Source organism: Stegostoma tigrinum, chromosome 29 (assembly GCF_030684315.1).
Source record: "Stegostoma tigrinum isolate sSteTig4 chromosome 29, sSteTig4.hap1, whole genome shotgun sequence".
Taxonomy (NCBI): domain Eukaryota; kingdom Metazoa; phylum Chordata; class Chondrichthyes; order Orectolobiformes; family Stegostomatidae; genus Stegostoma; species Stegostoma tigrinum.
Window position 1 is genome coordinate 6,918,479 of NC_081382.1, and position 26,148 is coordinate 6,944,626.

The 26,148-nt window shown below is 41.0% G+C and overlaps 1 protein-coding gene across 2 annotated transcripts in view; it reads left to right on the forward strand.

The window, feature by feature from the left end:
- The window catches only part of pnpla7b (patatin-like phospholipase domain containing 7b), a 322,850-nt gene that overhangs the window by 220,949 nt on the left and 75,753 nt on the right, over positions 1-26,148 (forward strand). For both annotated transcript variants that reach the window (XM_048558715.2, XM_048558716.2), the window contains one exon: positions 20,380-20,536. In XM_048558715.2, the coding sequence (XP_048414672.1) occupies positions 20,380-20,536 (157 nt within the window). The remainder of the gene's footprint in view (positions 1-20,379; positions 20,537-26,148) is intronic.

The following is a 26,148-nucleotide window of genomic DNA, read 5'->3' on the forward strand; positions in this document are numbered from 1 at the left end:
ACCTGGAGCTTGGTAGATGGTGAGGATACCATACCAGCATTAGGATGGTTGCACGGCTTCAAAAGGCCAGCCTATTTTCTAATAAAAAAAATAGTGAGACTGTTTTCTTAGTTTGCTCCTCACTTGTTTGAACACAGTCAGTCTCTGCACATAGGGTGGCACTGCTGCCTCACAGTTCCAAGGATCCGCATTCAATTCCACCTTGGGACGACTGTCTCTGTCTCTGTGGAATTTGCACATTCTCCCTGTGTCTGCATGGGTTTCCTCCAGGTATTCCGGTTTCCTCCCATAATCCAAAGATGTGCAGGCTAGGTGGATTGGCTATGCTAAATTGCCTAGAGTGTTCAGGGATGTGTAGATTAGGTGGGTTATGGGGGATGGGTCTGGGTGGGATGGTCTGAGAGTCGGTGTGGACTTGTTGGGCCAAAGGGCCTGTTCTGTAAATAAAATATTTTTTAAAAATCCAGCACCACTTTCAAATCTGGTCCTTCAGCTGCATCCCATGCCACTGCCCACTGTCTGTCATCCTTTGAGCTTCCCACCTTAAACCCACCCAACCCCGCCCGCCTCCTTGTGTCAACTGTTCATTCTCATCCTCATGACTCTGCCATGGAACTTTACAGTTCTCATCCCCTTGTGCCAGTGTCCAGTTAATTCAATTTATTCTCCATCATCGTGTGAAGTTTTCCCACATCATTCAGTAAAGTACTCTAGATCACAACATCTCGCTCTCTGGTTTTGCCAATCACCTTGAATCTGTCTCTTCTGGATGTTAACCCTTCTGTCACCATAACAGCATTCCCACATTGCTCTTGCCAAACTATTGTGATTTTAAGCACTTCTATCAAATCTGCCGTTCGCTCTTTCTGTTATAATGAGAACAACTGCAGATTCTCGGGCTCCTGGATCTTGTCACTGGCACCAACAGAGAGTATAAAATGGCAGGTCAGTCAGCCTTTTTTATACCTGTAATCCTGTTGTCTTTACCTCGCCCCATACAAAGCCCATCCCTTCTCATCAACCCCAGTTTTCATCCTGGAACCTTAGCAAATGTAAAACATTAAAATGGAGTCACAGGAGGAAGAATGTTGAGGAAGTACTGTTCTTGAGCTTCTGTGGGACCAGCCCCTTGAAGATTTTCACACACCCCAGACTTTGGGATCATGTCTGCAGTCAATTTGTGTTCTGAGCACATGGAAAGGAAAGACATCTTGCATCAGATTCGCTGGATGGGTATCTAAACAATTTGAGGCCCCAGAGGAAGCTCAGGCGCTAGCCATTGGCTCAGTTTGCCTTACTAGTTGCTCTTAAGGTAATTTTGAAATTCAGATTTACAGTTGAATCCTAGATCATCTGGAGTTGGCCACTCAGGATGTTTAGTGGCTTTACTGCACTATTGGTAAAGTGGTTGTAGGACAGTAATATGAATGCATCACAAATAGATCATTTGACAGAAACAATATGGGTTAGGCATTGAAGTTTCATCGGCTTATGAAGAAATAGTTATAAAATGGCACTTACCCACCTAGAAACCAGGTTGCTGACAATTTATGGGCCACTGCAGAATCAAGTATCTTTCTAAAGACGTTAAATTTGATCATTGAGGCAAAGTAGCATTCAGATGGATAAGTGCTCAAGAAGCATTATGAAGGTGATTCATTAGAGCATGTTAAGTATGTTAATGAATGTTACTCAAATCCAGGCTAAAGTTTTAGATTAATTTCTGAAATCCAACATCCTTGAAAGAACTGAGCATGGTTTGTTTTTGCAGGGAAGGGCAAGTGAGAGTTCCACTTAAATAAGGTGCAAATAAATTTAGTCCGTCTGACCTTTTCATTGGAAGCGGCAGTAGATTACTTTTGATATCTTAATTTAGTTCTCCAGTCAAAGGTGGAATGAGTCACAATGCATGATTTATTTTGCAAGCACGTTAGGCTCAGGCTTGCGCCCTCTTCTGTCGTCCCAGCCCATGCCACTGCAGCCAAAGTATTGGCAGCGACAAAGGGGATGTGTAGGCTGCCTTGTTTTCAGGATGAGTGTGGATAAAGTAGATGGGGGGGTCGTGGTGTTGTTTAAATGTTGCTGCCTTACTGGCATCCATAACATTAGCTTGCAGCTAACACCTCCCCACCCTGACTTGCCTCCAGTTTTCCCTTCAGCCTGCTTGCGCTCCTTCCCGGGCAGCTGCACATAATAGCTCAGTAAAGTCTTCTCACACTGCTGTGAACCTGAGCTATTTCTGGCTGAAAAGGATTCTGCAATATGAATATGAACTTGCAGTGTTGAACCCTGGCTTATCCATCTCTTTGTTTCACTGGTGTATATTTAGACTTGTAATGTCTGGGTTTAGTTTTTATCTAGTTTGTTCTAAAATGCCAAGACGTGCATCTATAAAATGTCTTTCACAATAGAAAGGCCCTTTACTTCCAGTACAAACATACTTCAGGCATTATCACTGTTATAATGAAGAAAGCACAGTCAGCAAGGTCCCACCATTGTAAGGTAAAGCCATCATATGCCTAGTTCACCAGAAGGCTGCTCTGTCTAGAGAGAGATGACAGGCTGTGGTTTAACCCGAGGGGTGGGGTTGAGAAAGAGAGCCCTTTATGGTAACCTCAGCCAACGTGGGAATTGAACCCACACTGGTATTATTCTGCATTGTAAATTAACCATCCATCCAACTGACCCTGTACGAATAGTCATGTGATAATGGCCAGAAAGCAGATTTTAAATATTGGCCAGGATACTAGGGAGAAGTTGAAACAGTGCCATGAGATTTTGTCTATCCACCTTCGAGCACAAATAGGGTGGTAACTTAATAACCAGCCTAGATTTTGTGCTCAAGTCAGTGCCCTGAAAGAGCAGCAGCTGAATTTTATTCAATGCAGTTTTGGTTTCCGTGTTTCTGCTAGTGAGATTATAGATCCTTCTGGTTCTTGAGAGTGCTTTTACTTAATCTTGCATCTAGCCAAATTATATTCATAATTATAAATAATTAATAGTCTTTCAAATGAGTCCAGCTACTGATTGATTGTTGTATCTCTGCCAGCTGATCTTTGTGCTGAAAAGAAGAATAATGTTAAAGTAAACCTTCTGTGAGCTTTAAATTCCAAACAAACAATAAATAGGAAAATAAGTTAATTAGAGAAACGTATTTATTTACATAAGCTACTCTATATTCATTTATCTTTATTGGAAAAATAAGAACTGTTTCATGGATAGTAATTTGAAAGTTAGGCCTAATATTACACTTATTGGTAGTTTTAACATTTTCCCCTGCCAACGACGATATTTCTTTATCCCTTCAGAATTTCCAGTCAAACGGTCTATGTTTGGAGACTGCAGATCAAAATCAGTGACTATAACAAATCAGGCTGCTCAGTATGTCCACGAACAGTGAAGGGAATTTTACTAATTTAAAGAACTGTCTTGCTAAATTCTAAAACCTGCCAGTCAGGCCAGTATTTAAACTAATCTTATATTATATTTATATTTGAATTGAATAGTTTGTCTGTACCTTCTAACAAACTGCTCAGTGACCAAGTGAAGTGTTGTTGTAACAATGCATTGAGTTACATTGAAGAATTTTAGTTTTGAGACTCAGCTTGATTCTTAACCCCTAAAGCTCTAACAGAAATGATGAAGGCAGTTAAATCTTAAGACAAGAAAAAGATATTTAATAGTCTTCTGAGTCTGTCACAATATCAGCCATGCAAATGTATCTGTCACACTGGAAAATAAGGATTTTATTTTAAAAGCTAACCAATTAAATTCAATTCAGCTTATCCTGGAGTATTGTGTCCATTTTTGCGCACCACCCTTTAAGAAGGATGTAAGTGAAGAGACAGAAAAGATTGTGTGTATTTCCAGGGATGAGGAACTTCAGTTCAGTTGATAGATTGCGGAAGTGATAGGGCTGTTATGCTCTGAGAAGATTGTGGGGAGACTTGATGGAGGTGTTCAAAATCGTGTGTCTGGACGGAGAATATGCAGAGAAACTGATTCCATTTTCAGAAAGCTGAAAAAACACCTGAAGAACACCAATTTGTAATAGTAGGGGACCAATAGCATTAGGAAATGTTTCCTTAGGCTGCATGTGGTTAGGATCTGGTATGCACTGCCCCAGTGCAACGGCGCCAGATTCAATCATAGCTATTAAAAGGGAAATAGGTAATGATCAGAACATATCTGTAGGGTTTGGGAAAGTTGGGAGAGCACAACTAGGTGAGTTGGTCTTGCAGAGAATCAGCACAGGCAGCAGAATCCAACGACCACCTGTTCTGTAGCTATTCCGTAATTCTAACCTCTGATTAAACTATTCAGTTGTGGCCATGAAAGGGCATATTATTTATGCACAGATACAACTTTTATTATGTACTATATGCTGTTACGTGGTATATTGTCTCTGGTGGAGAATGCAAAATCAGCAAAATAGCGACAAATGTGTGGATTTGATCAAACATATTCTTCTTATGGCATGTGGGTGTCCCTAGCAGGACCAACATGCCTGCCCTAATTGCCCTTGAACTGAGTGGCAGACTAGGCCATATCAGAGGACTGCTTTAGAATTAAGTACATTGCTGTGAGTTTTATGAAGGCCAAACCAGGTAAGGATGGCAGATTTTTTTTTCTCTCTCTAAAGGATATTACTGAACTAGATGGGTTTTTAAATGACGTTGATATGTTTATCACTAAAATATATCATCCAGTCATTCGTTATTGCATTGATATTCATGGGTGCTTGATGTTGCAAAATTGACTGTTGTTTCTTTATTACAAAAGCAGCTTCATATTAGAAATCTTTCATTGTTTGTAAAATCCTTTCAGATAGTCATTGCTCATGTTAGGCGCTTCATAAAGGCCCATCGTTTTCTTTGATATTTAAAGTCACAGCACTACTGTACATTGATTGCATCACTTGTAGCTGAGCATTGCCAATTGAAGTGCAAGCTGACATAGAGTAACCGTATAGAACCTCTGCAGTATCTGTACCAAGAATCCTTTAATATTTCAATAAGGTCCTTTTTTATTGCTTCTGACTTCTAAATGAGCTAAACTGGCTTCAAACGTTGAGGAAAAAGTCATTGATTGCTGCCTCGTCCGCTGACTGTTTGGTATCTCTGAAAGCAGTTTCTGTTGTGTTTAGCTGAGCTCTTTACCTGTCCTTGTTGTCCTGTCCATTCTGAGATTGTTCTTCTTAAATGTAAAGGTATCTTTACTCACGGCCAGCATTCCATGTTACCAGTTATTCAGCTTGAATGGCTTTACTACATCCTTATCCATCAACTTCACGGATAAACATGACTACCTTTTACGCCAGAATGATTTCCAATGTAGTCTTAAGGATCCTTCACGTTAAAGAAATTGGCAACAAGTCAGTTTTTCCAAATGCCATCTTGAGACAACCAGCCCTCTTCAAATCTGGAGCCATCGTTATGTTTTCAGCATCTTTGCATAGGAGTCCTAATTGTCCCTAGCTTCCTCACTAACCCATTGTGTTGGCAAACAACTATTTATCCTATAAATAAATTTCTAGCTCTCTACAAAGTAAAATCTCCATTTTAAAGATTTTAACTTAACTGAAGGACTTAGGAGAGGCTTTGCATGACACACCGGTTCCTGAGATCTATCTCGGCCATTTGATGCAGACCAGGCCTCAAGCCTATCCTTCAAACCGAAGTATAATGGTTTCAAACTACTGCAAAAGACAGAACATTTGATCATTATTACATTGCTGTCTATGGGAGCTTGCTGTGCCCAAATTGACTGCTGTATTTCCTACATTACAACAGTGACCATACTTCAAACGTGCTTAGTTGGCCAAAAATGCTTTGAGAACTTCTCTATTTCGGTTGGTGCTTTTGTGTATTTTGTTTAGCGTTGGACAAATTGCAGTTTCACTCTGCTCTTCTTGAAATTAGAGTAATGTTGCGCCCATCTTTATCTGGACCTCTTGGAGTTTGAAGGTGTTTGAAGAAGAGTTGTACCAGACTGGAAATGTTAATTCTGATGCTGCCAGACATACTGAGTTGCTCCAGCATTTTCTGTGTGTATTTCCAATTTCCAGCACCTGCAGTATTTTGCTCTTATTTGAGTATTTATTTCGGCCGGTATCAAATTCCAGGATACTAATATTCCAGAAATGAAGTTTGGACTTTTGTTTTCTTTATCAACTGCTCACTGACATGTTCAGTGATATAATGTGTTCCATTTAGTCAAACTAGGTATCCTGGTATTTGTTACTTGGCTTATGTCACAAGGCTGCATTTGTGAGACTTGGCAGAGCAGTTTGTGGTGACTTGATTCATATGTTTGGATATGTTTGGCGATTGTATGACAGATGTCTTTATTTAAGATGATTCAAAGAAAAAGCAAGTTTTTGTACAACCTGCCATTAGTTTACTTAACCAGAGTTAGAGAGTCTGGAAAACACTAGGAGACGAGTTTAATTTTGACAAATTACACCAGGGGTAGATTCCTTTCTGACATGCAGAGATTGTACAGGTGAGCAAGTGCTCTGTGAGTAAGGTTCCATTGTGGATGAGTAATCAATTCCTATAGACACAGAATGTGACACAATTGCAGTCACGTTCCAGGTACAACATTTGGAAATGCAAGCAATAGAAGGCCCCTGGAGTGAGTGGGGCCTCCAAATGTGGTATGTTTGACGAGCACCTATTACAATGGTCCAGAAATTGCTGTAGTAATAATGTGAAGTTTAATGGTGCTCTGTGTTACTTGGAGATAAATCATTGGCATCTTCTGGTGAGGAAATTATACCAGGTGAACTGCACATTAACATGAATTGCGAGATGATTTCCATCTCTGTTGTTAACTTCACAGCGCCAATGCTCAGTATCAACCACCGGCTTTCAGGACATTGCTGAGTTTATTCCATTTAATTAACCTCATTGTAGAAACTTAAGCTGGTATTTATTAACTGTATGATCCTTTTAACGATGAGCTATGTACAGGCTTTTGCTACCTGGATTGACTATTTGTGCGTTAAAGTGAGTGGGATACAAGTGGGTTTATTTGTCACTTATTGGGCAGCAGCTTGTTCCCATACAGCCTCATTTGTGCAACAGATATCTGTAACTGTGGGAAATCATAGTCATGCCTACACCAGCAGTGTTTTGAATGTCACTTTTTCCATGTAGTTAAGTAACTAATAATGTTAGTGTTGTCTTTTTCAACAATTGCAATGGCTTCATTCTATCTATCACACACGATAGGATTGTCAGCAAAAGTCTTTTATGAATAACTCTTCTTTCGTTCTATTAAAAATTTCTCCTAACAAATGGCTAATACTATCCCTTTTACAGTTTAGCCTTGCCTTCAGAGGCAAGATTGGGCTACTTCTGCAATGTTAGGAGTTACCTGTGGAAATGTGGAATATCCCTTTCCTCCAAAGCTACTTCTGCCTTTGTCCCTGGAGTGAGAAGGAAGCACCCTGCCACTGTGAGCAGACTATCACTTAGCTACCACTGTGAATGAGTGTCGCTGCCATACTGGCTTGTGAGCATGTTGTGACATTAGGATGACCGTTCTCCTTGTGTCTGTTGGAATTTCTGTACTCGTGACATTAATTCCAAATTGATTCCATCATGGAAAGTGGGAGATATCAGAACCTGGGTAGCTCACTCCTTCCTGCTGGAAGTGCAGTCTTTCATTTGTGACATTAAACCAAGTCCCATCGGGCCCCTCAGGTGCACAGCAAAAGGCCTTGCAGCGCTATCGTGAGATTGAGCAGGGCAGTTCTCCATGGATTCTGGTTGATGTTTATTCTTCAACCAGCATCACTAATCTTTAATCTCTGATTATTATTACATTACCATTTGTGGGAACTTGCTGAGTTCAAACGGGCTGTCAAGTGACCTACATTAATTAAATAGCACCTTCATGTCAAGAATGCTTAATTGACTCTAAAGTGCATTGGGATAGAATAGGATTCTACATAAATGAAACAATTTTCTTATATACTTTTGGAACACTGTTCAGTTCTGGTGTTGCTGCTACATGAAATATGTTGTGAAACCTGGAAGGGTTCAGAAAAGATTTACAAGGATGTTGCCAGGGTTGGAGGGTTTGATATATAGGGAGAGGCTGAAGGCTGGGGTTATTTTTCCTAGACTATCAGAGACTGAGGGGTGACCCTATAGAAGTTTATGAAATCATGAATAGCCAGGTCGTTTCCCCAGCGAAGGGGAGTCTAAAACTGGAGGCCGGAGGCCTAAGGTGACAGGAAAGATCTAAAAGGGACTTCAGGGGCAACGTTTTCATGCAGAGGTTTGTGTGTGTATGGAATGAGCTGCCAGATGAAGTGGTGGAGGCTAGTACAATTACAGCATTTAAAAGGCATCTGGATGGGTATATGAATAGGAAGGATTCAGAGGGAAATGGGCCAAATACTGCCAAATGGGGTTATATTAATTATATTAAATGGGATTAATTTAGGATATCTAGTAGGCATGGGCGAGTTGGACTGAAGGGTCTGTTTCTGTGCTGCACAGGTCTATGGGTCAATGACTGTGGTATGAATGGACTTTCTTTGTTCAGACTAATAAAGTTTCTTTGTCTGAATCTCTCCAATGTCATTGACGTATTCTCTGTACTCTCCAACTTCACCACCAGATGGTGCTGGTCATTTCCATGACAGTATCACTTATAGTCAGTGCCTTGACTGCACTGGCCAGTCAGGGTTACATTGCATTTGACTAATTGTTCAGGGATAAATGACATACAGAATAACAGATGGTGTTAGGTGAGTTATCCTAATAGTTAGCTAGGGTTTCGTTACATTGCTAATAATGACTAAAATAAATTATTGGATAACATCAGGAGGCAGTGTGATGGAATCTGACTGTTGAAAAGAGAAGTATAGTTTGGAGGACGCCCAATACTTAAGTTTGTGCAGCTGGGGTCAGCTGTCCCTCAGTTCCTTTAGCAGATGGCAAAATCAAGTTGCCAAGCTCAGATTTGAGCTTCCTCAAGAACTATAGGCTTCTTAGATCTGGGATTTGGGATGATCCTACAGACTAAAGGCTGAGTATTTCTCATCTCAGACACCTTCATATCGACCGTGGTATTTCTGATTTTTTCCCATTCCCACCACCCCTTCTCCAGCATGCTGACTGGGTCAAGTTCAGAACGACTAGTAGGGGGTGAGCATTTTAATAAGCTTAGAGTGAATAAAACTATGTCCTGGAAGGACTGAATCTGCACGTACTAAAAGAACCTGGGGAAAAGATAACTGAGGCGTTTCTAGTCCAGAAATTCGTTAGAAAGTGGGATAGTGCCAATGGATAGCTAAAATTATTTATACATTTGTAAAAGGAAATAGTTTCAGGGAACTACAATAAAACCAGAAAACTCTGAATACTGAAAATCTGGTCAGAGACTGTTTTAATCAGTAGAGAATAAAGGAGCAAAATTCATAGCTGGCTGCGAACCAGAAAGTCGGGGTTAAAGTTCATTCCTCAGGCTAGCAGAAGGTATGAAGTGATGTTCCACAAAAGAATTGATACTGGCTCTGCTCTTCAACATTTACACAAACAAGTTCAACTCGAGGACTCTGGCAAGACCTGAATGTTTGTTTGATGCTGAATGCCTGGAACGGAACTAGTTACAACGGCTAGTAAAATAGCAAGTGTGCAGAGAACCTTAACTTATTGAACAACAACTTAATTTACTTAACACATTTACCACAAAACATCCCAAGGCTCTTCACATGAAGATTATAAAGAAAAATTCAACCCATGTGGTGACATTATAAAAGACAGTGCTTTCAGTATTTCTAATGTTTACTCAGAGGAAATATCAAGTAGGATGTGGGTGTTGCTGGCTGGGCCGGCATTTATTGCCCATCTCTAGTTGCCCTTCAGATGGCAATGATCAGTTGCCTTCTTGAATCACTACAGTCTGTGTACACCTGGAGTACAATATTGTTGAGACAGCGGAAGTTCCAGGATTTTGACCCAGCTTAAAGAAACGACGATATGTTTCCAAGTCAAGGTGGTGAATGGCTTAGAAGGGAACTGACAGGTTATGGCATTCTCCTGTATCTGCTGCCTTTCCATCTAGATATTATTGGTTGTGCAGTTGGAGGGTGCTCTGTACGGAATCTTGGTGGATTTGTGCAGTGCAGCTTGTAGATGTTGCACACTGCTGATACTGAACTTCACTAGTGGGGAGGGTGGATGTATTACTTGCAATATAATTATCTAGTCTTACTTTATAAATTGGTATCTTACTATTATTTAATAAATCATTTTATTTCTTAAGAACATGCTTCTTCTCCAGTGACTTCCACATGTTCATCCATTACCACTCAGTGTTAGTAAGCCTTAGATGAGTACAGGAAGAGGAAGACAGATGGCTTGCAAAATATCCACTGACAACAAGGTGTCAGCTGTGGGTATCTCCTGCAAATATTTTGTATCCAAAATCAATTGACTTCTGCCTTGAATATATTCAATGACAGTGTATCCGCAGCTGATGGAGGTAGAGAATGCCATCAATTCACAAATCTTTGAAGAGATTTCACCCAATATCAGCATTAAACGACCATATTCCTATTCTGAGACTACTCCACGCTCCCCAGCCAGGGGAAACATTTGCTCTGCACCTGAGTTGTCAGGCTCCTTAAGAATGTTATATTTTTAATGTGATCATCCCTCGTTCTTCTAAACTCCAAGCAACATTGGCCAATGACTCCTCATTGGGCAGCTCCAACAAATTTTGCACACTATTCCAGTAGCTGCAGAAGTGTCATGGCTTGAGGGTGGAATTTGTGAAAGTGGATTGGTTTTATTTTCCAGGGATAAAAGAGTAGTTTCACTTTGGATGTGGAGAGCTCATGGATAGGGGATTGATGCAAGGAAGTTGTCAGGAAATGAATCAGTGACCCAGTTGCCTCTTGCAAATCTCCCATCTGCAGCGTGTTAGCAACAGCAGTCACGGCTACATTGACGAAAAATGCCCAGAACTGGCAAAATATTGCAAGTGATTTGATGAGCTTTGAAAATTTTTTAAAAAGGCCTCTGGTGCTTTTTTTAAACTTAGGAAATTCAGCCACAGTAACTAAACTTTTCAAGTCAATTTCTGGACACTAACCAAACTGACCTGCAGTTCGGGTCTCTGGGCATGGGGCATATTTTCAGTGTACAATAATGTTTTTGTTTGTCCAAATGGCTAAGCTCATTAAGTGATAAAGATAGTTTCCCACTCTTTCCTGTCCTGTTGAAGGTGGTGTTACATTGCAAAAATCTGTTACTTCCAAAAAATACTTCAGAGTGAGAAACTCTCTGAGCTCCCACCGTTCCAAGTGGTTCATTTAAGTTCCATCTAAATACTTGAGTGAATGTTTATTTGCATCATTTTTCATCTTGCACAGCCTGTCTCTGGGAAACATGTTGCCTTATCCATGTTTCTGCAGTTGGTCATGTGGCTGATTTCCATGCCAGAGGAACCTGATTGACATTAGGAAGCTAGAGAACTAGAGAAGTAGTTGGAAAATTCTGCAAATTAAGGGATCACTTTGTCATTCTTGTGTCTTGACATTGCTTGGTTGAATGGTCAATGCATTTTTAAAAATCTTTTTGTTCTGCATTCAAACTGTTGATCTAATCGAAGCTTTCTCCTGTACAAGAGGTTATGTAGTATTTTCTCTTGGCCCTCCAGTGTTGAGAGTGAAAGATCTGTATGATATATCAGGTGCCATTTGGCATTATGTTTGTTTGAAATGCTGCACTGTCATCTGAAATCATCAAACAGAAAATCAATTATGTAATTTCCATTAAAGGCAATGTTTATTGAGTTTGATCTCCAGTGTATCTGACAGCGCTCGATGGATGAGAACCAGATCATTTCAGGAAAGTGGTTATAATAAATCCAGCATAGCAGTAAAAATACTGAAAGCAGGATGTTCCTGTTTAGGCTGATTCAGGTGGAGTTTGCCCTGTTTGTAGAGTCTCTTTAGCATTTCTTCAGCTTCGTTCACCTTCTCCTGATGAATGAACTATTCCAAGGGTTCTGCCAATTCCTTCATGTACCTCAGGATGGGATGCGTTTGACTGCCTAGAGATTTGTTTTCCTCAGTTGAGGGAAGTAATGAGCTTGGGGGATATGAAATGGCTGGCCTTATGGGGTGCACGTGATTCTGCATGCTGCATCGTTCTTGGTCTGTAATCTGTTTAGTCTTTCATTGTGGGCCAGGCTGAGTCACGGTGCTGCAGTATCAAAGCTGGTTTCAATGAACGGTGACTGTGAATTAGATAAATGGAATTACATAAAATTTACAGACATATACCGGCCATTTGGTCCAATAATATGATGCTGCATTTGAGACTCCTCAAATCCCACTTCATTCAACACTATCAGCAAATCTTTCTGTTCCTTTCTCCCTCTTGTACTAAACTAGTTTATCCTTAAACTCATTCTATTCACCTCACTACTTCTTTATGGTATTGAATTCCACACTTAACTATTCTGTGGATCAAAAATCTACTGTCTTTATTAGTGACTATCCTATATTTATCACCTTTAGTTTAGACTCTTACCCCACAAGTGGAACCATCAGTTTTAAATACCTTTTATCAGTTATCCCATTAGCCTATTCCTTTCAGGAGAAAAGAGCCATGGTTTGTTCAGTTTTTTCCAGATAATTATAACCTCTTGAATCTGATTTCTTCCTTGTAAATTGAGGCAAAGTGGTGTTTTTTTTTAATTTCTGGGGTATTGAATGGGAGGTCAGTTGTGTTAACCTTGGGTCCTACTGGAGAGTCATTATGGCTCCCTTAGCTGTAATCAGTGAGTCTTTCATAAGCAAAAGTTAGTGTGAAGGATTTTTGAGGCTGTTTGCGCTCAAGGTTGATCTATCTTTATTCTCCCCCAGAGGTGGTAGATTTATGATGATAATAACAACTGAACTCGCACAATGCTGGATCTCATTGGAATTGAGTTACTGTTTAACTGGGCACTCTTGGCACTGAATCTGCTTTGAGAAATATCTAAATGCTCTTGTATATAGGTATATGATACATATGGTTGGCCTCTAAACTCCTCCACCAGCACAATTCTATCTTTAGCTTTGAATTGACTGCTCTAGATAGTACCGACCTAGATACTGCCTGAACATTAATTCACCTATATACTTTCTGATTTCTGTTTTAAGCAATGAAGAGATCAGCTGTTATTAATGTAAAAAGATTCATTAAGTGGATTAAGACTAGCTCTAACCAATTGATTTCTTGCATGTTTTAGGCCTTTACCATTCATTTTTGAGTGGAAATAAATTACAGTATTTAAATAAAATTTTAAAAACCGGAGAGACACATCTGATAGCCCAAATGTTATGTTATAATACTACAGTGTAAACAAACCTAACTCTTGAAATTCACCTGCTTTATTTAAATATTTCATAACTTATCCAGACAGTGTGTTTGCATTGTTAAGGTGCCAGAAGCAGGATATTTGAGGGATATCTGAAATCAGAAAGTGTTACTTTTCATCAAAATTTGCATTTATATAACACCCTGACATGTGTGCCAAGGTTTTACTGGGTTCTCAAAAGGGATGACACTAGCTGCACTTATTGCTTGTGTTTGCTGTGTGAGGAATTGAGAAGCTTCTTAAGTCACTTAGGAGAGGAATGAATAGTTGACCATGGGCAGGGTCACCAGTAGGAGATTACCTTTGTTGAAAGACGCTATTTGGGCTGTTACAACACTATTTGCCAAGTGTTGCAATTTTAATGAATTCAGCTTCATAACTTATGACAAGATTTTGGCCTCATTGCTAGTAAATAAATTTAGTAAAGAGTAGTGCATCAAGCAACATATTCTGCTGTTCTTCCAGTAGATCTTAAGCTTATCCAAATTCCCAAGTAGATGCCAGTAAATTGTTCACAACTTCTGCCCTAAGCTCTATCTATTAATTATCTTTTAGATTTTGTTTTGCCTTGCCTAAGCGACTACTGAAATATATAGATGAGATCGTGCTTTTTGGACAACCTCACTATTAAGCCCTAGGCAGAGCTTTCTGAAAGTTCCAAATGTCACATTATCAGACAGACAGCCTCCAGCTGTAAAGTATCTCCAAATCCAGCTCGGCTATTTGCAAAGAGCAGGCTGACGAGTTAGTCAAACTGCAGAATTTAAGGTACAGCCCATTCTCAATTCTCCTCAATTGAATACATAAGTAAACATATTAAGTAGGGGATTGATTTGAATTAAGTTACTCATCTCACTAAACCATCACTCAATGTGTATGATTTTAAGCCAGGATGCCATTTCTGTCATTGTAATTGATTTTTGGAGGGAATAGAAAGAAAGCACTTTGGAGCATCAGCCTGTGCAACCTTGGTGAAGTACTTCTCGGAAGTGTAGTCACTGTTGTGATGTTGGGTGCAAAGCAGCCAATTTGTGCACAGCAGGATCCCAGCAATATGATAAATGACCAGATAACCTATTTAGGATGATAGGCTGAGGGATAATTACTGTCTTGCACACCAAAAAAAGTCTCCAAATAGTGTTTCACATCCTTTCACGCCCAACTGATGAGTCCTTGTTTTAATGTCTCACCCGGAAAGATGTTAATTCTCAATACTGCATGGGAATCCTAGCCTGGAATTTATGGCCAAGCCCGCAAGTCGCTTCTAATCAGCTAACTCAGGCCTGATTAGAAGGTCAATCACAGCCAGTAGCCATTTCTGTACCATAACTAAATTTCAACTCCACAATAAATCTGGGAAATGTAATCTGTCTTGATACAGGATCTCATTTATAATGTCTTATTCTTTGATGCAGCAACAAATATCATTACTGGACTGGAATGCCAGTCAAGATTTCTATGCTTAAGGTCTAGAATGAAGCCCAAAGTTTCAGTGTTTGCTCTCAGATGAGTGTGCTGCCATAGTGATAGACTGATGTTTAACCTTGTTACACTTGAAATCCCTGTACAATCTCACTAGAAATATTGGTCAGTGCAGGCTTGATGGGCTGAATAGCCTTTCTGTCCTGTAGGGATTCTGAGTGCTTGATAGAGGTGACTTTGCTGCCGTTCTCGGCAGCAATCTTAAAAAAAAATTGTTTCTGAGGCAGTTTTGGAGATTTGAAGCTCAAGATGTTTGATTATCCTGAATTGCCCCACAGGATACTGCCAATAACAAGTTGCCAGTTATCAGTATAGGTGAGGTTGGTTGGCTCGCTGAGCAGGCTTATTCTGCAGACGTTTCGTTACCGTGCTTGGAAACATCCTCAGTGCAGCAAATTATCAGTATAATTTATATCCCAAATAATGACTGAGTCATGGAGCCAGAACAGTCTTGTTAGTCATCCCCTGCCATTGTCTGTTAACTTCAGTGATAATTTAATTGATCAGGCGAATCCATCATGTCACATTCCATGATGAGAGAGTACACTTTCGTACAAAAGAACTAACTCAACTGAAGGGTAAGTGCAAATGCAGAGTGTAATGTTGCAACACTGGGCACACTGTCTTACTGTTCTGCTTAGCTTTGCAAGCCTGTAGCAAATATGTGTTTTAGTTCTACAGTACTCCTTCCATCTCTATGTTCTGTGGAAAAATTGACAAAGAACAGCTCTGTCTCCTATCAAGTACATAGAGCCCGTTGTGCTTTTTCAGACTGATGGCTCAGAGAAAAAGAAAGAAAAAGGCCATTCTCACGCTGAACATTAAACCTGATTGCTGTCAGGCAAAATGCCCTTGGGCACTGACATATTAGATTTTATATTATCTGTTAGCTTCAGCTTTTTCCTCAGCACTAACCTCTTGATCCATTACAGCACTGTTTAGATGTTTTCAATGGACCCTCAGAGAGAGGGTCCAGGTGTATGATTGCCAAACATCTTGGCTGTTGTCTATAGATTGTTACTTCTCATTAAGGCCCTGCATCATTTAATTATCATTTTGTACTCGCTACAGAGCACAGGGATTAGCTAAAACATACACGAAGGTGTCTCCTGCATCCACATCAAAGGATAAACATATACTTTGGGATAGTAACTGAGATTGACAGCTTAATGGACCAAGCCATTGTCATGCCCTCTATCTTTTCTTTACCATCTTTCCACCTGCTGTATTCTTCACAAAGTAATTTCTGATTCTTGTCCTCCTACAGTTGTCTATATTTACGAAGTGGCAACATGGAAGAGACAGTAATGATGAGAGGAGAAATATAGCCAGTAGTGAGAGAATATCCCATGGGTGTTAATGCAATGGAATGGAGTTTTTTTTGTGTTGGTTGGGAGTGCGGCCTGATTTATAAAGAATGTTACTGCGAAGTGGGATTAGAGTAAAGCTAAAGGGTGGAATGAGAGCTAACTGCAGCCAGTATTGAGTGTGGATGGAGAAGTTAATAGCCTGAAATGGATTGGGGTTATAGTCAAGCCTTGCACATAAAAAGCAAGGTAAGAGAGATCAAATTTTGTCCATCAGGGAGATGGCTGAAACTTTTGGGAGCGGTAAACTTTTGCTCAGTGGCTGACAGACTTTGCTTCATCAGGTGTTGAATTTGGAGTTGAATTGAAGAGTGCAGAAAAGGGAAATGATGATCGCCCTCCTGTATGTTTTGTTAGGAGGTGTGAACAACATGACCAGTGGAAAGTACAAGGTTCTTCTTTTTCTTGCTGCCTGAAAGAGTTATTGATTAGAATATGGGAGCACCTACGCCGTCTCTGCTTTGTATCTCTAAACTAAGGCTGCTGTGCCCTGACACTGATCAGCTATCTAAGTAAAGACTATAATTTTCCTGTGCATGTCACTTGGTTCGATGCTTTTTATGAAGGAGCATGTGGTTGAGTTGTACAACACATCTTCATTTGATCACTATTGTTCTAGGGGCATCTAGAACTGCTCTGGAAATTGCAATCCATTTGATTTAAGTTCCTTAGACTAATACTTCTGGGTTTAGTTACGGTAAAGTGGTGCAATTTGATTTCAGTAAAATATCTGGAATTAGGAATCCAGTGATGACCATAAATCTGTTGCCACTTGTCAGAAAAAAACCCTTCTGGTTCACTGGTTTTCATTAGTGAAGGAAACTACCACCCTTCTTACCCAGTCTGGCCCGACATGTCATTCCAGACCCATAGCAATGTGGGTGACTCAACTAACCTCTGGGCAAGTGGGGACGGGAAATAAATGCTGCCTAAAAACGATGCCCCATCCTGTAAATGAATAAGGAATTTTAAAAAAGTTATTTTTTTTTAAATGGGCAGCTTGTAATGCCGCAAATACACAAATAGTTGACTTTTTTTGTGACTTTTATGGAAAGTATCACTGACTTTGTAACTGGAATAAGATCTGACATTTGTTTCTGGAAACCAGAACTCCCACTTTGTATCCCATAATTGCCCTCTGAAGTGATGGGTCAGCTGCATCTGTCCATGTATCTCTTGCTAATGTAGTAAGCTGTTTTAATTTCCTTTTGCTGCACTAATAGATGCTAGCATTTGGTTTACTCTCGACTGCTTCACCCAGCATCTGTTTTCAGCTGTGAAGCTGAATGTTGTTGGCAGGACACTTGGTCCTTAGGGTTCGCTGAGCTGAGACCATCCTGATGTCACCATTGCCCACCGTTACTCCAGGGCTCATGGGGAGGACCTGTTTCTCCCCCATCACCTCCATCCAGTATCCGTCAGCGGGTTTTAGTGAAGGCAAATTCCTTTATTACTACTGTATTGCTAAATCAGCAATCCACACACACTAAGAGCTAAACCAGGATAGATCAGGGTGCGTGTAATTCAACAGCTTAAAGAAAGGCTTCCATTTAAGTAGCACTAATTGTGACCTCGGAATAGCACAAAGTGTTTTGCAACCAGGGAATGTATCTGAATCGTAACGTTAGAAACACAGTAGTCAATTCACTCAGCAAGGCTGAGCCTAAGTTTTGTGTCAAAACAGAAGTCACGATATTGCAGCATTTATATCACAATTCAGAATCATTTTGCTCCACTGTAAAAGAGCCTTGACCTAAATACTGAGCTTGGCAAATTTCTGCTGAATGAACTCAGTTAGGGCCCATAGAGGAGGCTGTTCCCAGGTGTGGTACAGAGAAACTAGTTGGCACATTTAAAACATTGTTACATATTTAAGAACATATTTAATTTGCTAGCATGCTGACTAAACTAAAATGCCAGTGCATATCAGTGAGACAGTTCAATATAATTTTAGTTATGACGTACATGTACTGAGTGTTCATAAATAATGTGCTCATGTTTTTGTGACAAGCCTATTTTCAGCTCTGCTAATAAAACTAAAATTATCACTCTTAATGATATCAAGAATACATAATTATGTTCTATAATGCAAGCTGATTATGTTGTTAAAGATTCCACATTTGTGAAGTTATAGAAATGTATTTTAGTGGACATTCGAACTCTAGCCTAGTGAGTACAATTCATGACTTATTTCCCAACTGTGCCAAAAATAGAAACTCTATCAGCAATCTGTTCAATGATTATGGTTGAAGGATAGTTACAAACAAGGACAGTGGTGTTGGGTGCCATGCTGTCTTATTTGTTCATCTGGGTGGCAGGCGTGACCTCCAGTTATCATCACCCTTGAAGATGGTGTTTCCAATGGCGTGGGACTTGTTGACATGCCCCAATGCAGTGCTGAACCTGAATAAGCCTCTCTTGTCTCAAGTGAGACCTTTGACTTAGAGACAAAAATACAGGTAAAGGAAGCATGTCTGAGGATATCAGACAATGCATCTCGCCAGGCAGCCTTCAGCGGTGTTCGTAATCTCAAACTAAAGCTAATTTTCTTTTGAAACAAAAGCAGAAATTGCTGGAAAAGCTCAGCCATTCTGGCGGCATCTGTGGAGAGAAATCAGAGTTAACATTATTACACACAACCCACTGTTGGCCACTAAGCTGATAGTGATCTATTCCATTTGCCTGTCCAACTGTCCTCCTCTCTCTTTGGGTTGTATCCCCGCGTATCATTTACTCCCCTGGTCTGAAAATAAACAGCCATTTCTCAGCTACCATCAGTTCTGAGGAAGGGTCATTGGACCCAAAATATTTACGCAAATCTTTTCCACAGATGCTGCCAGACCTGCTGAGCTTTTCCAGCAATTTTCTGATTTTGTTTCTGATTTCCAGCATCTGCAGTTCTTTGAGTTTTTAATCAAACTTTTTTTTGTATGAGATTGGGAGAAAAAGCACCAAGAGGGAAAAATTACTTGAGGTAATATATATTCATAAACAGCTATTTGGCAGAACTAATCAGTACTGGTGTTACAACTCCAATGCTTTCCCACTCTATCTACTTCATCTCAGTGTTTATTCTGTTCTGTTTTCTCCGGTGTACTCACCTAGTTTCCTTGCAAAAGCATCTGAATTATTTGCTGCAACTTTCTCCTGTGATAGTAATGTCCAGTTTCTAATGAATATTGAACAAATCTAAAGTCTAAGGGGGAAAATACTGTGGATGCTGAAATACTGGAGAAATTCTGGTCTTGCAGCTTCTGTGGAGAGCGATAGGCAGCTAATGTTTTGAGTCCGGTATGACTCATCTTCAGAATGAAAAGGTCTTGGAGTAGAGCTGCCTTTTATACTTTTGACAGAGGCCAAGGAGAAGCCAGAGGGCAGATGATATAGAGCCCAATGCGCAAGATAAGAGGTTGTTAATAATGGAGAAAGACAAAAAGATGTGAAAGGAGCATAAATCAGGGCGTGAAAGGAAGAGAATTTGTGCTTTCTACCAAGGGCAGAATAAATGTGCTACAAATGTGACACAGTTGTGGGGAAGAGATTTGAAGAAAAATGGAGATAGTCACAATGTGGTTAGTTTCTGAAGCTCAGAAATTCAGTGTTGAGACCACAAAGTTGTAAAGTGCCTAAGCAGAAAATGAGGTGGTGTTCTATGAGAATAAAATGTGAGGCTGGATGAACACAGCAGGCCAAGCAGCATCCCAGGAGCACAAAAGCTGACGTTTCGGGCCTAGACCCTTCATCAGAGAGGGGGATGGGGGGAGGGAACTGGAATAAATAGGGAGAGAGGGGGAGGCGGACCGAAGATGGAGAGTAAAGAAGATAGAGATTCCCTGAGGTTGGTCCGGAGGGAGGAGGGTAACTTCTTCAGGTTAGGCTTGTGTTATGCTTCATTGGAACATTGCAGACCCAATGCAGATATGTGAACATCAGAGCAAGGTGGTTTATTGATGTGGGATGCAACTGGAAGGGCATAGTCGTTCATACAGGCAGAATGGAAGTCAGAGCTCTCCCCTCTCCACAGATAACAGGTCTGGCATTAAGTTTCTCTATCCTCTGTGTATGCTACTATCTGTTAGTGTTGGAAAATGTTGTGTATGTTGTAGGCTGTAACCACATGAACTGTGTTTGTTCACAGGGGCTGTTCTCAGGTGGGGATTATCCGAGCGATGCACGAGGCTGGTATCCCTATCGACATGGTGGGTGGGACCTCAATCGGCTCGTTCATGGGGGCACTCTATGCAGAGGAGAGGAACGCAAACCGCATGAGGAACAGAGCCCAGCAATGGGCCAAGGTAAGAGCAGCTGCCTGCAAACTACAAGTAGGGAGGAAGATCTCTTCAACTAGCAGAGGCGTCGCTGTGTATAAAAACATGGAGACACCCTGCAACAGTGGGATGCCCCTGACTGCATCTGGTGCAGTTTTTCCAGTAAGTGGAACGAGTCAGTTGGCCAACAGTGCTTGCGATAATGCAGGGATGGAATTATCCAGCCTGGTATTGGTGAATTAATTACCTTCCACTAAAGCCGCTCAGTAGTGATTAGTCGCTACTGCTTCTCGAATAATGCATTTCTTAAATGGCAGCCTCGGGGAGTGAGGATAAAAATCTGTAGTTACTGGGGACCGTGATTCTGTCACCATTGGGACAATGTTATCGCTTTCTCAGTCAGAGACACAAATTACTTCGATGGTGAGGCAGGATATAAAAAGGGGAAGACATTCAGTCGAGAACGTATGGGTGGAACTGAGGAGCTGTAAAGGATCTCAAACTGTGATGTGTGTTGTGTACAGATTCCCAGTAGCAGCTCTGATGTGCTCGGTTGTATAAATGCTGAAATTAGGCATGTGTGTTAGAAAGCCAGAGTTGTATTAAATGAGGAATTTTAATGTTAACATAGATTGGGAGAGGGAGACAAACACCTGTCAGAACGATAGTGAATTTCTGGAGTTGTCCAGGATAGTTTTCGACAGCAGTTGTGTCCTGGATACAACAAGGGGGCAAACAATATTGGATTATTAACGAGTAATGAGTCAGATTTAATTAGTAATCTAAACGTGTGTGAACATTTGTCGAATAGTGATCATAACATAATTGAATTCAATGTAACATTTGAAAGCAAATAGTATGAATCAGCTCTATGTTTTAGATTTTGGGTAAGACTGAGTTAATTGAGATGAGAGACTTTCCCAGTTTCTGGTGGACAATCTGCTCATGGGTAAAAGAAGTGAAGAGCAGCAGGGGGTTGTTTAAAGAAACATTTAACACAACATGCAACCAGTTTATAACCCTGAGAGGGAAAAGCTGCACTTTGCAGAGAAAAATAGCTACGGACAATAAAAGAAATAAGGGGACTGCTTAAAACTAAAAGAAAGGGCTTACAAAAATGTAAAAAACAGCACAGATCCTGCTGAATGTGAAAGATACAAAGACCAGCAAAGGGTCATAAAGCAGTTTACAAGAGCTACTAGAAGGGATTATGAAAGGAAACTTGCCAGGGACTTTGAAATCGATGAGAAGTAATGTTGTAGTTCCATAAAAGGAAAGCAGGTGGTCAGGAGCAGTGCCGACCCAGTTAAGACTGAGGGTGGAGATACTGTCAGTGATTATGGGGAAAAGGCAGACATGCCTCGGTATTTGCAACAGAAAAGGAGGGTGTCTTACCAGCAGTTGCAAGGAAATTGTTGTTTGGAAACAAGGACTGACTAGGAGTAAATTAAGTAAAATGTTGGTGACGAGAAAATTAGTGGAATTTTGGATAAGCATATGGACGTACATGGAATAGTGTAGGTTAGATGGGCTTCAGATCGGTATGACAGGTCGGCACAGCATCGAGGGCCGAAGGGCCTGTACTGGGCAGTAATGTTTTATGTTCTATAGAATTCAAGAGCGACAGATCCCTGGGAGCTGATGGCTTGCGTCAGAGGCTGTGAAAGGAAGTAGGGGACCATAGTGTAAATGCCTGACCTGTAACCTTTCAGAGTTCCTGAGAGACAGGAGTCATCCCTCCGTATTGGAAAATTGCACACGTCCACAGTGGGGGAAATAGTTGGAGTCTACAATCAGGGATGGGGTAACAGAACACCTTTAAAACTTTCAGTTAACCAGGGAGATTGGCATGGATTCATGTTGGATGTGTAACGCCTGACTGAACTCATTGACTTTTTTGAAGAGGTAACCAAAGTAGTGGACAGGGGAATATGGATGTTATTTATATGGACTTCAAGAAGGCATTTGATAAAGTCCCATGTTGAGACTGTTAACTAAGGTAGAAACCCATAGATTTGAGGCTGAATTTTTGACATGGCTGGGAAATTGGTTGAGTGGCAGGTGGCAGAAAGTAGAGGTAATAAGTAGGTACTCAAATTGATGGGATGTGACCAGTGGTGCCCCACAAGGATCTGTGTTGGGGCCGCAATTATTCATGTTACTTATTAGTGACTTGGATAATGGCACTTTTTCAAATTTGCTGGCAACACGAAGTTAGGCAGCATTAGAGACAGTGTAGATACTCACATAAGATTACAAGGGGATATTGATAGATTTGGCAAATGGGCAAAACAGGCCGATGGTGTTCAATGTGAGCAAGTGTGAGGTTACCCATTTTGGACTGAGAAAGGATAGATTGGGTACTTTCTGGATGGTATGAAGTTAAATGCAGTGGATGCCCCAAGAAACTTGGGAATTCAACTCCGTAAATCTTTAAAATGCTGCAGACAAGTGCAGAAAATAATCATGGAAGCTAATGGAATGCTGGCCTTTATACCTGAAGGACTGGCGTACCAGGATGCAGAAGCTATGCTGCAGTTATACCAAACCCTGGTTAGACCCCACATGGAATACTGTGAGCAGATCTGGGCGCCACACCTCAGGAAGGATATAATGGCCTTGGAGGGAGTACAAGGTAGATTTACAAGAATGGTAGCTGGACTTCAGGGGTTATTATGAGGCGAGATTATACAAATTAGGCCTATTGTCTCTGAAATTTAAAAGATTAGGGAGTGATCTGATCCAAGTCTTCAAGATATTAACAAGGCAAAGTCACTAAACTATGTCCACTGGTTGGGGATCCTACAAGTAGGTCATAGTCTGAGGATCAAGGCCAGGCTATTCAGCAGATATGATCATAAAGGATATTCTGATTCTGATATTCTCATTGAGTTGTAGGAAGCCCTTCTACACACAAAGGGTGGTAGATGTTTGGAACTCTGTTACACAACAGCAGTGTATACATGTGATAATGGGAACTGCAGATGCTGGAGAATCCAAGATAATAAAATGTGAGGCTGGATGAATACATCCAGGCTGGGCCTGCTGTGTTCATCAGCCTCACATTTTATTAGCAGTGTATACATGATCAATTGTTAATTTTCAATCTGAGACAGATACATTTTTGGTGAGCAAAGGTTTCGAAGCATCCAGGCCAAAAGCAAGCATATGGAATTAGGCCACAGCTTAGCTGTGATCTCATTGAATAGTGGAAGCGGCTCAAGGGGTTGAATTGCCAACTCCTGTGTATGTTTGGCAGGCAGACATAACTGTTGGGATTGGTGTGATGATATTGATACTGCCATTGTCAGAGGGTGTGATGTTGAAACCGTTGTTATTAGTGTTCATTGGGATCATAGAATTGCATTTCTAACCAGAAGATGTTTATTGATCCAGTCACTAATTTGCACTACTAGATCCCCACGGGTAATTGAAATAAAAACAGTAAATGCAGGAGAAACACAGCAGGTCTGGTAGTATCTGCAGAGAGAGAAACAGAGCTAATGTTGAGTCCAGTGACCCTTCATCGTAACTGGAAGCAGTTGGGAAATGGTACTTGTGCTGCTGACAGAGGTGAGTTTGGGGCTGATATGGAGGAGTGAGTAGAATACATGGAGACAGTGCCAAGACAGAGAGAGAAAAACAGTAGAAGCAGTCAGAGGGATTGCTGATGCTCAGGAGAAAGATAAATGCTAATTGGGTGCAAGTGGGAAGTATGAACAGTTGAAAATGTGTTGGCTGTGCAGGGAGACACCCATTTAGAACAGGATCAGAGATCAGAGGGTATGGGGGTGGGCCACATGCATGAAGGATGGTGGTCCACATGCATGAAGGATGGTGGTCATGTTCTGAAAGTTTTAAACTTAATGTTGCATCTTGAAGGCTCCAGACACCCATGGTAGAAGATGAAATGTTGCTTTCCAGCTTGTATTGATCTTTACTGGAGATTGCAGCAAACCTGAGACAGAGGTTTTGACCTCCAGTTTGATGTTAATATTTTCCTTAGAGTATAGGAAGCTGAGGGGTGACCTTACAGAAGTTTATAAAATCATGAGGGGCATAGATAGGATGAATAGCCAAGGCCTTTTCCCCAGGGTAGCAGAATCCGAAACCAGAGTTTTAAGGTGAGAGGGGAAAGATTTAGAAAGGACCTAAGGAGCACCTCTTCCATGCAGCTGGTGGCGTGTATATGGAATGAGCTGCCAGAGGAAGTGGTGGAGGTGGGTACAATTACAATATTTACAAGGCATCTGGATAGGTACATGAATAGCAAGGATGTATAGGGATACAAGCTAAATGTTGGCAAATGGGACTAGGTTAATTTAGTATATCTGGTTGGCATTGTCAAGTCGGACTGAAGGGTCTGTTTCTGTGCCTTATAGCTTTGACTTCTTTTAAAACATGCTTCAGTATTCACTAGTGAGAGGGACCCTGATGTTTGTGAGCGCAGCATGAAACAGGTAGATATGCTTGAACAGGTTGTTGTTAGGAAGGAGGATGTGCAAGAAGTTTTGAAAAACATGAGGATAGATAAGTCCCCTTGGCTAGATGGTATATACCCAAGGTTACTACAGGAAGCAAGGGAAGAGATTGCTGCCCCTTTGGCAATGATCTTTGTATCCTCACTGTCCACTGGAGTAGTACCAGAGGATTGAAGGGTGGCAGATGTCATTCCCTTGTTCAAGAGACATTCAAGGGAATAGAGATAATCCTAGAAATTACAGACTGATCAGTCTTTTTCTGTGGTGGGCAAATTGTTGGAGAGGATTCTGAGAGATAGTATTTATGATTATTTGGAGAAGCACAATTTGATTAGAAATAGTCAGCATGGCTTTGTGAGGGGCAGGCCATGTCTCATATACCTTATTGAATTCTTCGAGGATGTGACAAAACACATGGGTGAAAGTAGAGCAATGGATGTGGTTCATACGGATTTCTAGCAAGGCATTCGATAAGGTTCCACATGGTAGGCCCATTCACAAAGTAAGGAGGCATGGGATTCAGGGATGTTTGGCTGTCTGGATTCAAAACTGGCTGTCCAATAGAAGGTAGAGCGTGGTAGTAGATGGAAGGTATTGAGCCTGGAGCTCGGTGACAAGTGGTGTGCCGCAGGGATCCGTTCTGGGACTTCTGTTCTTTGCGATCTTTATCAGTAACTTGGATGAGGAAGTGAAAGGTTGGGTTAGTAAGTTTGCTGATGACGCGAAGGTTGGTAGAGTTGTGGACGGCGTGCTGCAGGGCTGTTGTAGGTTGCAATGGGACATTGACAGGATGCAGAGCTGGACAAAGAAGTGGCAGATGGAATTCAACCCAGAAAATTGTGAAGTGATTAATTTTGGAAGGTCAAATTTGAATGCAAAATACAGGGTTAATGGCAGGATTCTCAACAACAGTGAGGAGGAACAGAGGGATCTTGGGGTCCATGTCCATAGATCCCTCAAAATTGTGACCCAAGTTGGTAGGGTTGTAAAGAAGGCGTATGGCGTGTTGGCTTTCATTGGCAGGGGAATTGAGTTTAAGAGCCGTGAGGTTACGCTGCAGCTCTATAAAATTCTGGTTAGGGCACTCTTGGAATATTGTGTTCAGTTCTGGCCACCTCATTACAGGAAATATGTGGAAGCTTCAGAGTGGGTGCAGAG